Source organism: Macaca mulatta, chromosome 16, assembly GCF_049350105.2.
Source record: "Macaca mulatta isolate MMU2019108-1 chromosome 16, T2T-MMU8v2.0, whole genome shotgun sequence".
NCBI classification, from domain to species: domain Eukaryota; kingdom Metazoa; phylum Chordata; class Mammalia; order Primates; family Cercopithecidae; genus Macaca; species Macaca mulatta.
Window position 1 is genome coordinate 38,172,661 of NC_133421.1, and position 16,714 is coordinate 38,189,374.

The following is a 16,714-nucleotide window of genomic DNA, read 5'->3' on the forward strand; positions in this document are numbered from 1 at the left end:
AGCTCCCACCATGGCCAGCTAATTTTTTTTTTTTTTTTTTTTTTTGGTATTTTTTCATAGAGACAGAGGTGCACCATGTTGTCCAGGCTGGTCTCAAACTCCTGTCCTCAAGTGATCCTCCTTCCTTGGCTTCCCAGAGTGCTGGGATTACAGACATTAGCCACTGCCCCCAGCTGGTTACTAGATTTTGATTATTGAGCTTAGTTCAGTAGTTTCATTTATCAGAAAATATGTTGAAGTTTGAATATGTTGAAAATATGAATACTTCTTGAAAGTACTGCTATGGAACTAATAACACCAAGCTTTTGATGTAGATTTTATAAGTTCTAGGTATTTGTAATACTGGTATTTGTGTTACTGATACTTTTTAATTTTCTGGAAAAAACAGTTTTAAAAGTACTTCATATATGACTAGAACATAAGGAAGATTAAAACCATACCTGATTTTACCACCTAGAGATCATCAGTGTTTTGGCATATTTCCTTTATTATTGCTTCTCTGCATTTTTACTGTATAGGCAGTATATAGTATAGTAGTTAAGAAGGGATTTTCTAGGATGAAACCTCTTGGGTTCAGATTTCTGTTCCACCACTTATTAGGCTGTGTAATCTTAACAGATTGCTTGATGTCTCTGAATCTTGAGTTTCACATCTATAAATTGGGGATAATAAAAGTAGATATTGTTGTTCCCTGTATGCCAGGTACCTTGCTAAGTATACTATGTGTAAAATCTTACTCCTCCTGACATCTTTACTTAAGAAGTACTTAAAAGTGCCTTTAAGAGGATCAAATAAAATGTAACTTACTTGGTATAGGAGTTTTATATAATTCCTTTTTTTTTTTTTTTTGAGATGGAGTTTTGCTCTATTGCCAGGCTGGAGTGCAGTGGCACAGTCTTGGCTTGCTGCAACCTTTACCTCCCAGGTTGAAGCCATTCTCCTGCCTCACCCTCCCAAGTAGCTGGGATTACAGGCATGCACCACCACACCCACCTTGCTTGCTTGCTTGCTTATTTATTTATTTATGAGATGGAGTCCCCCTCTGTCTCCCAGGCTGGAGTACACTGGTGAGACCTTGGCTCACTACAACCTCCACCTCCCAGGTTCAAGCAATTATCCTGCCTCAGCCTCCCAAGTAGCTGGGACTACAGGCGCCTGCCACCACACCTGGCTAATTTTTGTATTTTTAGTAGAGACAGGGTCACACCATGTTGGCCAGGCTGGTCTCGAGCTCCTGACGTGATCCGCCCGCCTTGGCCTCCCAAAGTGCTGGTATTACAGGTTTGAGCCACTGTGCCCGGCCTAAGTTTTGCATTTTTAGTAGAGATGGGGTTTCATCATGTTGACCAGGCTGGTCTTGAACTCCTGACATCAAGTGATCTGCCTGCCTCAGCCTCTCAAAGTGTTGGAATTACAGGCCTGAGCCACTGCGCTGGCCTGTGTATTTCTTAACATTGGTTTTATAGAGTATATTTAACCTATTATTAAAACTTGTTTCTGATTAAACTCATTAGTCCATGTCTGATTAATTTTGGCGTATAATATAAGATACAATAATCTAACTTGGCTTTTTGAAGTAGAAAACCTGGAAATGGGAAATAAGTTTTGCATTCTGTTTCAATTCTGATAAAATGAAGGAGTACTTATGCCTTTGGAACTGCCTTATATTCTTTTTTTTTTTTTTTTTTTTTTTTTTTTGAGATGGAGTCTCACTCTGTCACCCGGACTTTAGTGCAGTGGTATGATCTCGGCTCACTGCAACCTCTGCTTCCCAGGTTCAAGTGATTCTTCTGCCTCAGCCTCCCAAGTAGCTGGGATTACAGGCGCCCACCACTACGCCCAGCTGATTTTTTGTATTTTTATCAGAGATGGAGTTTCACCATGTTGGCCAGGCTGGTCTTGGCCTCCTGACCTTGTGATTCGCCCGCCTCAGCCTTCCAAAGGGCTGGGATTACAGGTGTGAGCCAGCATGCCCGGCCGTAACTGTCTTTATATTCTATGGGGAAAATGGTGTGGTGGATTAGCAATGTCTTTCTTCCACAGGTATAGGGTGATGGTATTGAGAAGACTGTTACAAAACATTCATATGTATAATCCCAAATTTAAACATTGTTTCAATATTACATTTTTAAAATTTATTATTTTTATTTTTCGAATGTTCCAGTATTACTTTTTGAATATTCTGTTGAAAATACCATTTAAAAAAAAAAAAAAGAAAATACCATTTTTATATGAATTCAAAGTAAAATTGGTTTGTGGATTTTTCTTTTTCTGTTCTGTTTACTATTAGAATTATGTGAGCATCAAAACAAATTTAAAAGTTTCTTTTCTGCTTTGAAGTTTGCAAATACCTATAAAACTATCAGGTTCTGGCTGGGTGCAGTGACTCATGCCTGTAATCCCAGCAGCACCTTGGGAGGTTGAGGCAGGCAGATCGCGTGAGCACAGAAGTTCGAGAATAGTGTGGGCAACATGGTAAAACCCATTGTCAAAAATACAAAAATCAGCTGGGCGTGGTGGCACATGCCTGTAGTCTCAGCTACTTGGGAGGGTGAGGTGGGAAGATCCCTTGAGCCCAGAGCTCAGGAGGTCAAGGCTGCATTGAGATCGAGGCACTACATTTCAGCCTGCGTAACAGAGTAAGGAGACCTTGTCTCAGAACAAACAAATAAAGCTATCAGATTCTAAAACATGATTAGAAGTTGTTACTCTTTCTAATTACTGTCTAACAAGAGATAACATTCCCACCTCTTGAGTGAGTTTTAGTAATTATTTAGTCTACTGTTGTTGGGCTTTAGTAATTAGTCTACTGTTTAGAACTTTCCAACTTTTTATTTTGAAAAATGTAAAACTTACCGAAAAGTTGCAAGTCTAGTAAAATGAATAGCCATTATACCTTCATGAAAGCTTACCAATCCATTAACTTATTGCTCTGTAACATGTGTTGCTATGCTACATAGGCACTTTTTTTCCCTGAACCATTTGAATTAGTTGCAGAATCATGACCCTAAATACTTCAGTATGTATTGCCCAAGAATATTTTCCTGCTAAGCACAATATAATCGTGATAGGAAATTTAGCAGCAATATAGTATTCCTATCAAATATACAGTGTTAGATTTTCTCTAATGTGTTTTTTTTTTTTTTTTTGAGACGGAGTCTCACTCTGTTGCCCAGGCCGGAGTGCAGTGGGGTGATCTCGGCTCACTGCAACCTCTGCCTCCCGGGTTCAAGCAATTCTCCTGCCCCAACCTCCTGAGTAGCTGGGATTACAGGTGCGCGCCACCATGCCTGGCTAATGTTTTTGTATTTTACTAGTAGAGACAGTTTCACCATGTTGGTCAGGCTGGTCTTGAGCTCCTGACCTTGTGATCTGCCCGCCTCAGCCTCCCAAAGTGCTGGGATTACAGGCGTGAGCCACCGCGCCCAGCCAATAATGCCTTTTAAAGCTGGAATTTTTTTTACCCAATCTGGGATTCAGTCAAAGGCCATACATTGCATATTGTTGCCATGTCTCTTTAGTCTCCTCCAGAACAGTTCCCTATGTATTTTTTGTCTTTAATGACGTTTTCAAGAGTCCAGGCCAGTTGTTTTATAGAATTTCTGTTTTGACAGAAAATCCTTCTTGTTAGATTTGTTAGTGTGGAGTTATAGATATCTAAATAGTCCATAATTACAGGGCAAGGACTACAAATCTGTAGTCCCAGCTCCTTAGGCGGCTGAGGCAGGAGAATCTCTTGAGCCCCAAGAGTTTGAATCCAGCCAGGGCAATGTAGTGAGAAAGACTCTGTCTCTTTAAAAAAAATTGTTTTTTAAAAGATAGTCTGTAATATGATAGTGGGTAGTTATAGGTATCTAATTTGACAGTCCTGCTTCCCCTCGTCATCCTCAGCTTAAAAGTAATATTTTAGGAGAATGTCTTCCAGTGTATGCATGGAATTTTAAAAAAAGAACAAAAATCTTTCTACTTTGCAAAGTTGTAACACTTAGATTTTGAACTGTGATATTAAACTTAAAAAATTACTGCTTCACCCCTGTCTTGCGTTTACCTTTCTGACACTTGAGAATAGTCACAACTCATTTTTTTAACTTGCATTTTTTTTTTTTTGAGACGGAGTCTCGCTCTGTCGCCCAGGCTGGAGTGCAGTGGCGTGATCTTGGCTAACCGAAACCTCCGCCTCCCCGGTTCACACCATTCTCCTGCCTCAGCCTCCCGAGTAGCTGGGACTACAGGCTCCTGCCACCATGCCTGGCTAATTTTTTTGTATTTTTAGTAGAGACGGGGTTTCACCGTGTTAGCCAGGGTGATCTCGATCTCCTGACCTGGTGATCCGCCTGCCTCGGCCTCCCAAAGTGCTGGGATTACAGGCGTGAGCCACCGCGCCCGGCCTTAACTTGCATTTTAAAAATTCACACAAGCAATGTTAATTGTAAGCAAAATAAACTAGAAAATTCTGATAAGGAAAATGACGAAAATAAGTCTTATATAAGTCCTAGCACTCACATAGAAAAACTGTTAACATTTTGGGTCAATACTCTTTCAAACTTGAAGGAATGTAAGTGCTTGTGAGAGAGACATTACAAGAATTTTTGTATTGTAACTCTGTGTTGTAGTTTGCTCTACAACCCCCCAAAAGTGGCTACAGTATTAAACAGTGAAAGCAGGGAGAAGTAGAGGTACCATATGAGCTTATTAAAAGGAAACGGCTGGAAGGAGAGGCTCTTGTCTTATCAGTCAGTATTTAGATACTTATTATATACTGTAAATAATTCTTAATGGTTATATCAATTACTTTTTTTTCTTTTTCTTTTTCTTTTTTTGTGACAGAGTTTGCTCTTTCGCCCAGGCTGGAGTGCAGTGGTGCGATCTCAGTTTACTGCAGGCTCTGCCTCCGGGGTTCAAGCAATTCTCCTGCCTCAGCCTCCTGAGTAGCTGGGTTTATAGGTGTGCGCCACCACGCCCTGCTAATTTTAAAATTTTTAGTAAAGATGAGGTTTCACCATGTTGATCAGGAACTCCTGACCTCAGGTGATCCAGCCGCCTCCGTCTCCTAGTGCTGGGATTACAGGCGTGAGCCACCAGCCCAGCCTGTTGAGTGTTTTTATTATGAAAGTGTATTGCATTTTATCAAATGCCTTTTCTGTATTTATTGATTTGATTGTGGGTTTTTCCCCTTCATTTTGATAAAGTGATATGTTACATTGATTTCTTTTCATATGTTGAATCACCCTTGGATTCCTAGAATAAGTGCCACTTGCTCATAGTGTATAATCCTTTTAACATGCTGCTGGATTCAGGTATTTTTGTTGAGGATTTTTGAGTCTATATTCATAAGGGGTATTTGGTCTGTAATTTTTTTCTTCTTGTGATATCTTTGTCTGGCTTTGTATCAAGGCACTACTGGCCCATAAAATGAGTTAATTCTTTAAATATTTGGTGGAAGTCTGGCTTGGTGGTACATGCCTGTAGTCCCAGACTTGGGAGGCTGAGGCTAGAGGATCACTTGAGCCCATGAGTTCGAGTCCAATCTGGGCAACATAGCGAGACCCCCATCTCTTTAAAAAAATTGTAGACGCCATGAGTGAAGCCATCTAGTTCCAGGCTGTTTCCTCTGACAGTTTTCTGATTACTGCTTTATCAATGTTTTTACTTGTTGAAATTAGATGTAGGTCAATTTAGTCTGTTGAAATGTTCTGTTTTCTTGAGTTAGTTTTGGTAGTTTTTGTGATTTTAGGAATTTGACCATTTCATCTAGATTACCTAATGTTTGTTCATATTATTCTCATATCCTTTTTATTTCTGTAAGTTTGGTAGTAACATCTCTGCTTTGGCCAGACACGGTGGCTCCCACCTGTAATTCCAGCACTTTGGAGGCTAGGGCAGGCGGATCACGAGGTCAAGAATCTAGACCATCCTGGCTAACATAGTGAAACCTCGTCTCTACTAAAAATACAAATACTAGCTGGGCGTGGTGGTGCATGCGTGTAGTCCCAGCCACTCAGGAGGCTGAGGCAGGAGAATTGCTTGAACCCGGGGGGCGGAGGTTGCTGTGAGCCGAGGTTGCAGTGAGCTGAGGTTGTGCCACTGCACTCCAGCTTGGTGACAGAGCAAGACTCCATCTCAAAAAAACCCCCAAAAAATGAACAAAAAAACCCAAATCTCTGCTTTCATTACTGATTTTAGTAATTTGAGTCTTCTATCCTTTTGTTCTTTTCTGTTTGGTTAATAGGTTTGTCTATTTTGTTTCAAGAGCCAACTTCTTGAAAGTTGGCTTTGTTGATTTTTCTGGTTTTTTTTTTTTGAGACAGGGTCATCCAGGTTGGAATGCAGTGGTACAATCATGGTTCACTACAGACTCAACCTCCCTGGCTCAAGCGATCCTCTCACCTCAGCTTCCTCCCAAGTAGCTGGGACAACAGGCATGTGCCACCACACCCAACTAATTTTCACATTTTTTTGTAGAGATGGGGTCTCCCTAGTTTGCTTAGGCTGGTCTTGGACTCCTAGGCTCAAGTTGTTTTCCCACCTGGACCTGCCAAAGTGCTCGGATTACAGATCTCACCACTTACTGAGCCACTGTGTCCAGCCACTTTTTCTCTTTTTATGGTTTATTTTTTTCTGTTTTTTAAATATTTTCTATTTCACTTACCACTGTTCTGCTAGCATATTTTTGTAAGTTTACTGGCCATTTGTAATCTTATTCTTTGAATTGCCTATTTATGGAACCTGTTTTTTGTTATTGTTTTTGTAGAATGCTTTATGTATTGTGGCATGTGTTAACAGCACCAGGACCTCTGAACGATGCTGAATAATAAAGGTTTCTTTTTGGCTGTAATAGAAATATATTTCACCATTAAATAGGATAGTATGGTTAAGAAAGTTTCTTCATCTTTCTAGTTTACTAGGAGTAAGTAATTGTGATGTATAAGTTTCCTAAAAAAATATAGTGGTATATCCGTACAATAGGATACTACTTAGCAATAAAAATGCTCACAACAGGCCTGGCATGGTGGCTCATGCCTCTAATCAAGCACTCAGGCAGGCTGAGGCTGGCAGATAACTTGCGCCCAGGAGTTTGAGACCAGCCTGGCCAACATGGTGAAACCCAATCTCTACTAAAAATACAAATGTGTAGGTAAGCCTGATTTGTCCTATAATCTCAAACTTCTTGCTGATATTTCTCAGTCTTATTTATCATTTCAGTTATTGGTATAATTACATATGTATGTGTGTGTGTGTGTCTGTTGAGGGAGGATATAGTAGATAGTATAATCTCTATGAATTCGGTGTAAAGAAGCAATTTTCTTTCTCCAGAGGACTGCACATTTTACTAAATTGGCTGTTTTCTAAGCCTGAACCCTTTGACTAACAGATGTAGGGAAAAGGGCTTTATAATATTAAATCAATTGCTTAGGACCAACAATGTCCTTTTTTTGTGAAAATCTGAAGGTTCTTAAAAGATGGAATACTATGACATTATCCTTGTTGATTCAAGGAGCATTCCTCAAGTAATACTGAATGTGCTGTAATTATCAGTACCTTCCCATCTTCTTTTTGTTGCTCTTGAATGATGTTATTGTCAATTATTTGACTATGTTTTGCAAATTTGGAACAGTTACTTATCTGAAAATCCTACTTTGGTCTGAGATTTTAAAATAAATTATATTGGATTTTATTCTTGTTTTATCAGCTTTCTTGGAGATGTGTGGGTTTATGATTGGATAAAGTGATACCACCCACAAAAATTATGTATGCCTTTCACATTTTCAAGTGTAAATAGCCTAATAAGTGCTAGGCTTCTCTGGTCTACTTTTGTGGAACCAGGAATAAATTAGATCTCATTGGCTGTTGATGTGATTGTTAGTTTCTTTTTATTGTTCGCTTTATTAGGAAGCATAATGGTAAATTACTTTAATGATATTTTCCTCTAAGAACAGATTAGATAATTTAAAAAATGTAATCTAATAGACTTTTTAAAGAAAATTGTATATGCTGTTTCATAGTACCTTTAAAAAACTTGTTACAAATATTTATATTTAAAACCTGATCTAGGCTGGGCGCGGTGGCTCACACCTGTAATCCCAGCACTTTGGGAGGCCGAAGCGGGCAGATTACCTGAGGTCAGGAGTTCGAGACTAGCCTGGCCAACATGGTGAAACCCCGTGTCTACTAAAAATACAAAAATTAGCTGGGCATAGTGGCACACACCTGTAATCCCAGCTACGTGGGAGGCTGAGGCAGGAGAATTGCTTGAGCTCTGGAGACAGAGGTTGCAGTGAGCCGAGATGGCGCCACTGCACTCTAGCCTGGCCGACAGAGTGAGACTGTCTTCAAAAAAAAAAAGTCTGATCTATGGTTTATCCACTTATATTAGTCCTACATTTTGTTTGGGTATTTATGTATGTGTATTTAGCAGACTAGAATAATTATGAAGTCTAGGATTGCTGTGAAAGCTCCTTGCTGCTGTTTCTTTCCTGTAGTTTTTTCATGACAGCTATTAAAAATGAAAAGACCTTTCTTTGTTAGTTTACATTGACGGCTCTGTTATAGCAATATTCTGAGTAGGTACAGGGCAACCAGGATGGTGCTAATTTTTATAATGTACTTTTAGGAACTTTAGTGTGTATGGAAAAGAAGCAGGTATGCACTGGATGCTGTTAACTCTAGTTTAACAATATAATGATGTATTTCAGAGTTGTCTTTTGAGGGTTCTCGTGTACTTATGTATTTTATTTTTTACTTTTTCCTGTCTTCTAACAATCAGACAATATACATAGGTGTTATTGGATCTTCAGGTAATGTGAGTTCTTCACCTTTATTCTTTTTAAACAGTTATTTTGGCTACTTTGGAGCTTTTGCCTTTTCATATACAGGCTAGAATCAGTTTGTTGATATCTACAGAAAATCCTGTTGGACTTTTGAGATTGTGTTGAATCTATGAATCATTGAATTTTTGGATCAGTTAGAAGAGAATTACCTCATAACAGTATTGAGTCATTCAGTCTATGAATACATGTCTCCATTTAATTAGGTTGACGTTTATTTCTTTCACCAGATTTTTATTGTTTTTGCTGTATAAATTCTACCCACATATTATTAGACTTACGTTTACTCATTTTTTTTCCCATTGCTATTTTGTACATTTTTGGGATTTTCTGTGTACACAATAATATTGTCAGTAAGTAGAGACAGTTTTCTTTTTTTCTATTACGTATGCCTTTTAGTTCTTTTTCTTTCCTTATAACACTGACTAGAACTTCTAGTACAGCGTTGATTAGGGGTGATTAGAGTGGATATCATTACCTTCTTTTTTAATTTAGTTTTTACTTTTAATTTTTGTGGGTACATAGTAGGTTTATATATTTATGGGGTACATGAGATGTTTTGAAACAAGCATGCAATGCAAAATAAGCACATACGAAGAATGGGGTATCCATCCCCAAAAGTGCTTATCCTTTGAGTTGCAAACAATCCAGTTATACTCTTTAAGTTTTAAAAAAATGTACAAATATGGAACACTTTACAAATTTGCGTGTCATCCTTGTGCAGGGGCCATGCTAATCTTCTTGTTCCAATTTTAGTATATGTGCTGCCCAAGCAAGCACCCTTTGTGTTATTTCTAATCTTTAGAGAAAAGCTTTCAGTCTTCAAGCATTAAGTATGATGTTAGCAGCAGGTTTTTTGTAGATACCTTTAATAGGTTAAGGATGTTTCTTTCTATTCCTATTTTGAGTGTTTTAGCATGAATGGATGTTGTCAGTTTGATTTTCTGCCTCTGTTTATATTTCTTCTTTAGTATGTCTAGAATCGAGTATGACAATGATTTTCTGATGCTAAACCAGTCTTGCATTTCTAGATAAATCCTGCTTGATTGTGCTGTGGTGTCATTTTTATATATTGCTGAATTTAATCTCATTTTGTTGATGATATTTTGCTTTTATGTTGATGACTTTTGCTTTTATATTGGTCAGAAATCTTCAGTTTTTGTCAGTTTTCTGAAGCCATCAATGTCATGATGTTTTCATAAAATGAATTGAAGAATTTATGTAGAATTGGTATTATTTTTTTCTTTAATATTTAATGGAATTTGATAGTGAAACTGTCTAGGCCTGTAGTTTTCTTTCATATACATATGACTAATCAGGTTACTTTCTTGAGTGACTTTTTGGTAGTTTTTATCTGTCAGAATAATTTGTCCATTTCATTTGTGTTGTCAGATTTAGGAGCTTAAAGCTGTTCATTGTATTTCCTCATCTTTTTGATGTGTATAGGGTCTGTAGTGATACACTCTCTTTTGTTTGCATTATTGGTAATTTATATCTGCTTGTTTTCCTTTGTTAGTTTGGCTAGAAGCCTTTTCGTCTTACTAACTTCCTCTGCTTCCTCCGAAATAACCAATTTTTGACTTAAATTTTTTTCTCTATTGGCCTTTTGTTTTCTATTTCACTGATTTCTGTTCTGTTCTTTAGTATTTCCTTCCTTATATTTACTTTTGGTTTAACTTGCTTTTTTCTTTCTCTCTCTCTCTCTCTCTCTATATATATATATATATATTTTTTTTTTTTTTTGAGACGGAGCCTTGCACTGTTGCCCGGGCTAGAGTGCAGTGGCGCGATCTTGGCTCACTGCAACTCCCGCCTCCCGGGTTCAAGCCATTCTCCTGCCTCAGCCTCCCGAGTACCTGGGATTACGGGTGCCCGCCACCACCCCCAGCTAATTTTTTTGTATTTTTAGTAGAGATGGGGTTTCACCATGTTAGCCAGGCTGGTCTCGAACTCCTGACCTCGTGATTTGCCCACCTCGGCCTCCCAATGTGCCGGGATTACAGACGTGAGCCACCGTGCCTGGCCTCTATATTCTTAAGATAGAAGCTTAGATTATTGATTTGAGTCCTTGTTTTTTCCAATATAGCAGTTAGTACTATAAATTTCCCTCTAAGCACTGCTTTAACTGTATCCTACACATTTTATGCTGTATTTTTTTTTTAATTATGTTTTTTTAAACGGAGTCTCACTCTGTCGCCCAGGCTGGAGTGCAGTGGGGCGATCTCAGCTCACTGCAAACTCTGCCTCTGGGGTTCACACCATTCTTCTCCCTCAGCCTACCGAGTAGCTGGGGCTACAGGTGTGCGCTACCACGTCTGGCTAATTTTTTAGTAGAGACAGGGTTTCACCGTGTTAGCCAGGATGGTCTCGATCTCCTGACCTCGTGATCCGCCTGCCTTGGCCTTCCAAAGTGCTGGGATTACAGGTGTGAGCCACCACACCCGGCCTGTATTTTAGTTTTTATTCAGTTCATAATCTTTTTCTAATTTTCCTCAAAACTCCATTACTGACTCATGAGTTAGTTAGAAGTATGTCATTCACTTTCCACATGCAGTCATGCACCATGTAATGATGTTTTCAGTCAAAAATGGACCACACATAAAACCATGCTCCCGTAAAATTATAGTAACTGTATTTTTACTGTACTTTTTTTTTTTTTTTGAGATGGAGCTGTGCTCTTGTTGCCCAGACTGGAGTGCAATGGCACGACCTCAGCTCACTGCAACCTCCGCCTCCCAGGTTCAAGTGATTCTCCTGCCTCAGCCTCCTGAGTAGCTGGGATTACAGGCGTGTACCACTATGTCAGTCTAATTTTTAGTATTTTTAGTAGAGGCAAAATTTCACCATGTTGGCCAGGCTAGTCTCGAACTCCTGACTATGGATAATCCACCCGCCTTAGCCTCCCAAAGTGCTGGGATTACAGGAGTGAGCCACTGTGCCTGGCATCTTTTTTTTTTTTTTTTTTTTTTTTTTAAGGGAAGAGATCTCACTTTGTTGCCCAGGCTGGAGTGCAGTGGCTATTCACAGGTATGGTCAGAATGCACTATGATCTCAACACTCCTGGGCACAAAGTGATTCTCCTGCCTGAACCTCCTGGGTAACTGGGACTGTAGGCACCCACTACCATGTCTGGTTTCCCCCGTTTTTAGTAACTATATTAGGGGTATTAGGATGTTGTCCATTTCTTCTGTGTTTTTCAAAACTCCACATTGTTAAAGATATTAACTCTTATGTAAGTTTCAGACTTTTTAAAAGTGTATCTTATTATTTGAGACAAGGTCTCGCTCTGTCACCCAGGCTGGAGAGCAGTGGCACAATCTGCTCACTGCAGCCTTCACCTCCCGGATTCAAGCAATTCTCCCGCCTCAGCCTCCCGAGTACCTGGGACTACAGGCATGCACTGCTACACCTGGCTAATTTTTGTATTTTTAGTAGAGATGGGGTTTTGCCATGTTGGCCAGGCTGGTAGGCTGATCTTAAACTCCTGACCTCAAGTGATCTGCCCACCTTGGCCTCCCAAAGTGATAGGATTACAGGTGTGAGCTACCTTGCCCGGCCCCCCCCTTTTTTTTTTTTTGAGACAGAGTGTCACTGTGTCACCCAGGCTACAGTGCAATGACGAGATCTTGTCTCACTGCAACCTCTGCCTCCTGGGTTCAAGTGATTCTCCTGCCTCAGCTTCCCGAGTAGCTGGGATTACAGGTGCCTACCGCTGCACCCGGCTAATTTTTGTGTTTTTAAAAGAGACGAGGTTTCTCCATGTTGGCCAGACTGGTTTTGAACTCCTGACTTCAGGTGATCCACCCGCCTGCCTCCCAAAGTGCTGGGATTACTGGCGTGAGCCACCACGCCCGGCCTTTTTTATTTATTTATTTTTAAATTCTTACAGATGTACTTCCTGCTTTCATACCAAGTTTATCTGTTTTTTATTATTTTTGGTGTCTTTTACTGTGTTTCCTCCTCTCAAATTTTCTTTTTTATATTGTCAAATATGTTTTTTTCTTACTGCTTTGCATGTAGATCATAGATAAGTTTCTTCATACTGATTACAAAGAAATTTACTCATATTTCCTCCCAGTACTTGTGTAGTTGCTTTTTTTATATTTGTGTATCTGATCCCTATGTAATTCTGATGTTCAGTTTGAGGAAAAGGTATGATTTTTCTCTCACATGGCTTTTAAGCTCTCCTAACAACACATTTTTATCAAATCAGTCTTTTCCCCATTGATTTGAGATGCTTTTTTAAGCATTTAGCAGTTATGTTTATGGTAAGATATGTGATAGGCATATAGCCTTTTTTTTTTTTCCAAATGGATTGTCAAGTTTTCTCAACCTTTATTTCTTCTCCTTTAACTGTGTGTGTTAAATTCCAAGATAGACATACATGGGTTTGTTTCTGGGTCTTTTAGGTTATTAATTTCCTTGTCTTTTTGTTTTAGTATTTTACTCTTGTGATGGTGATAGTATTGTGTTATCCTTTGGTCTTTGGTAGAACAAGTATATCAATTTCCTAATTATTTCTTGTCTCTCTGATTTTCTGGAAGTTGTTATCCTGCATTTTCTCTGTTCTTAATAACTTTAATGTGTTTGTATATCTTAGTCTTATGCATACTGTTTGTTCTGTAAGTATTTATGGAAATGAAATTTTTAGGAATTACATAGAAGAGAATTAAATATATTGTTTTATTCAGCAATATTTATATAATATTAACTGTAGATGGTAAGGGGTAGAAGCTGGAGGAAGGATACAAAAATGAATGAGACATGCTGTGCCTGCTTATTTAGGAAAGAGAGAGTTAAATAATTGCAATATAGCATGGTAAATGCTGCAGGATGAGTTGGAGGCATAAAGGGAGAGTGATCAACTCTTCCTAATAGAGTTAAGATTTTGCAAACATTGTGACATTCAATCTAAATCTCGAAAGACTTTGAGTGGGAATTTGTTAGGTAGATAAGAAAGAAGATGCAGATCATGGACCCAGTTAGAAAATTTTAATGTAAAATAATTCTTCTAATAAGGGCACTAAAACTTATTCAGAATTCTTAAATACGGTCTTAAGTAACACTGAAGTTTGTTTTTTTAAATAGGTTGATTAATAGAAAATGTATACTTTGTATGGAATTTAGTTCAGCCTACTCAGTTTAGGAATGAGAAGTTAAGTGACTTTGCTGTGGTCACATATTCTTGGAAGAACTGTGATTGAGACTGCTCCAGGGAACTTCTAGAACAGGGAAATTGGTAAAAGTATGTGGGGCAGCCTTGGATGTATATTAGAAATTGAATGCAAATTAACAATATATCTTTTTATTGCAGTGTAGTGTTAATTTAGGGAGGTACAAAAGATATATAAATGTATTTTATATAGTTACAAAGAAGTTTTCTAGTAAGAATTAAAATTGCTTCAGTTACTTGACAAGAATTGGATGGAGCTGTTTTTTTCTCTTAAAAGTCTGATGAAATCAGGCCAGGTGTGGTGGCTCATACCTGTAATCCCAGCACTTTGGGAGGCCGAGGCAGGCGGATCACTTGAGGTCAGGAGTTTGAGACCAGCCTGGCCAACATGGTGAAACCCTGTCTTTACTAAAAATACAAAAATTACCTGGGGGTGGTGGTGCATGCCTGTAGTTCCAGCTACTTGGGAGGCTGAGGCAGGAGAATTGCTTGAACCTGGGAGTTGGAGGTTGCAGTGAACTGAGATTGTGCTATTGCACTCCAGCTTGGGCGACAGAGTGAGACTCCGTCTCAAAAAAGGAAAAAAAAAAAAGCCTGATGAAATCAATTTTGGAGTTTTTAAAAATTGCTGAATTTGAGTAAGTTAAAATAAAATAGCTAACACTTACTGTAGTGCTTATTATGCCAGAGTATTACTCTATGCTTTGATTTATTAACTCATTTAACCCTCCCGATTACACTATGAAGTAGATTATTTCCTCCTTTCTTCCTTTCCCTTCCCTTCCCTTTCCTTCCCTTTCCTTTTCCTTTTCCTTTTCCTTTTCCTTTTCCTTTCTCCTTTCCTTTCCTTTCTTTCATCTAACAAACAGGGTCTCTGTCTCTCTCTTTTGCCCAGGCTGGAATGCCATGGGGTGATCACTCACTGTAACCTCAAACCCCTGGGCACAAGTGATCCTCCCACCTCAGTCTCCCAGGTAGTTTAGGACTATAGGAGCACACCACACCACCCAGCTAATTTTGTAATTTTTTGTGTGGGAAGATCTTGCTGTGTTGTCCAAGCTGGTCTCGAGCTCCTGGCCTCAAGTGATCCTCGCACTTTGACCTCTCAAAATGCTTGGATTACCGGTGTGAGCTTTCACACCTGGCCTATATTCATTTTACAGATTAGGAAAATGATATTACCTAATTTCAGAACTAGTGTTGCTGGAATTCCTATCCGGCAGTGTCATTCCAGAGTCCGGGTTCTGAAGCCTCTTAGTTATGACATCCAGTTTTGTTTTGTTTTGAGACAGGATCTCACCCTGTTGCCCAGGCTGGAGTGCAGTGGTGTGATCATAGCTCACTGCAACCTTGACCTCCTGAACTCCAGTGATCCTTCCGCCTTAGTCTCCGAAGTAGCTGGGACTATAAGTGCATGACACCACTCTTGACTAATTTTTTAAATTTATTTTTTTAGAGACAGGGTCTCACCATATTACTCACGCTGGTCATGAACTCCTGGTCTCAAGCGATCCTTCTGCTTTGACCTCCCAAAGAGCTGGGATTACAGACATGAGCCACTGAGTCTGGCTATGACAGCCAGTGTTAAAACTGGGTAATCTGATATAAAGGAATTGATAGGATAACTGCCAGGAAATTTTCTGGTTATCTGTATTTCTACTTATTTAATGAAACAGAGTTGATAAAGGGCATACTTTAATGTGAATCAGGTGAATCAAGTTTATGGCGAAACAGTTGTCTGTGTGAAATACATTACTTTCTCCCACTGTATTTTTCTTTGAATGTCTGTTAGAGTTGATTAATACCCTGGCATATGGTATCTGAACAGAAAAGGAAGCTTCCTGTTGTCAAAAATACTGTGGGCACATCTTGAGTTATTATGTATTTTTAAAATAGTCTCTTTTATATTATCTTCTCTATTGATGAGATAAGTGCATCAGAAGGGGATAAATTTTTAAGTATTGACTTAGAAAGCCTCCCAAAGTACAAAGATTATCTCATTTTTAAAAAATGCTGTATAGTAGGAATCTGTTTTTGAAGTACCATAGATGTTTATGATGATGAAACAGGTTTAGGAGCTACTGCAGTAGTATCCACACTGCCTTTTCAGTGAAATTTTAGACATGAGAGAAATTTGTAGATCAGTATATGACCTTATACTAATTATTCTTAACAGTTTTTGCCTTTTCTGATTTTTTTTTTTTCTATTTTTCTACAGTAGTTTATGTCAACGTGACTTCATTCATACAGATGAACCAAGGATCGGGATAGCAGTATAAAATTAGAATCAGACAGCTGACTGCTCAGCAGGATGCCATCAACTAACAGAGCAGGCAGCCTGAAGGACCCTGAAATTGCAGAACTCTTCTTCAAAGAAGATCCAGAGAAGCTCTTCACAGATCTCAGAGAAATTGGCCATGGAAGCTTTGGAGCAGTGTATTTTGTAAGTGTTAATGGCTTGATTTTAGTGACCAGCATTTATTTAATGTGCGCTCCTGACAGAGCAAAATACAGTAATGAAAAGAGATATAGGCCATAGTCATTTTATAGTCACTTGCATAGGTGGGGGGGAGAGAGAGAGAGAGAGAGAGCGAGAGCATGATTGAGTGAGTGTGTGTGTGTGTGTGTGTGTGTGTGTAAGATTCAAATATGAAAATAGATTTATTTATTGAACTACTTGGATTATTGAAAAAATGAGAAAGAATATTATTTTGTG

General features: G+C 38.9%; 1 protein-coding gene and 1 pseudogene across 9 annotated transcripts in view; one reads left to right on the forward strand and one right to left on the reverse strand.

Annotated features, from left to right (window-relative positions):
- Window positions 1–16,714, forward strand: part of TAOK1 (TAO kinase 1) — a 167,668-nt gene that overhangs the window by 52,254 nt on the left and 98,700 nt on the right. For all 9 annotated transcript variants that reach the window (XR_013406260.1, XR_013406259.1, XR_013406261.1 and 6 more), the window contains one exon: window positions 16,217–16,441. Coding sequence is in view for 4 of the 9 variants with exons in the window: in XM_077970702.1 (XP_077826828.1) it covers window positions 16,310–16,441 (132 nt within the window). In the remaining 5 variants the exon portion in view is untranslated. The remainder of the gene's footprint in view (window positions 1–16,216; window positions 16,442–16,714) is intronic.
- LOC114673376 (U6 spliceosomal RNA) lies at window positions 9,505–9,605 on the reverse strand (annotated as a pseudogene).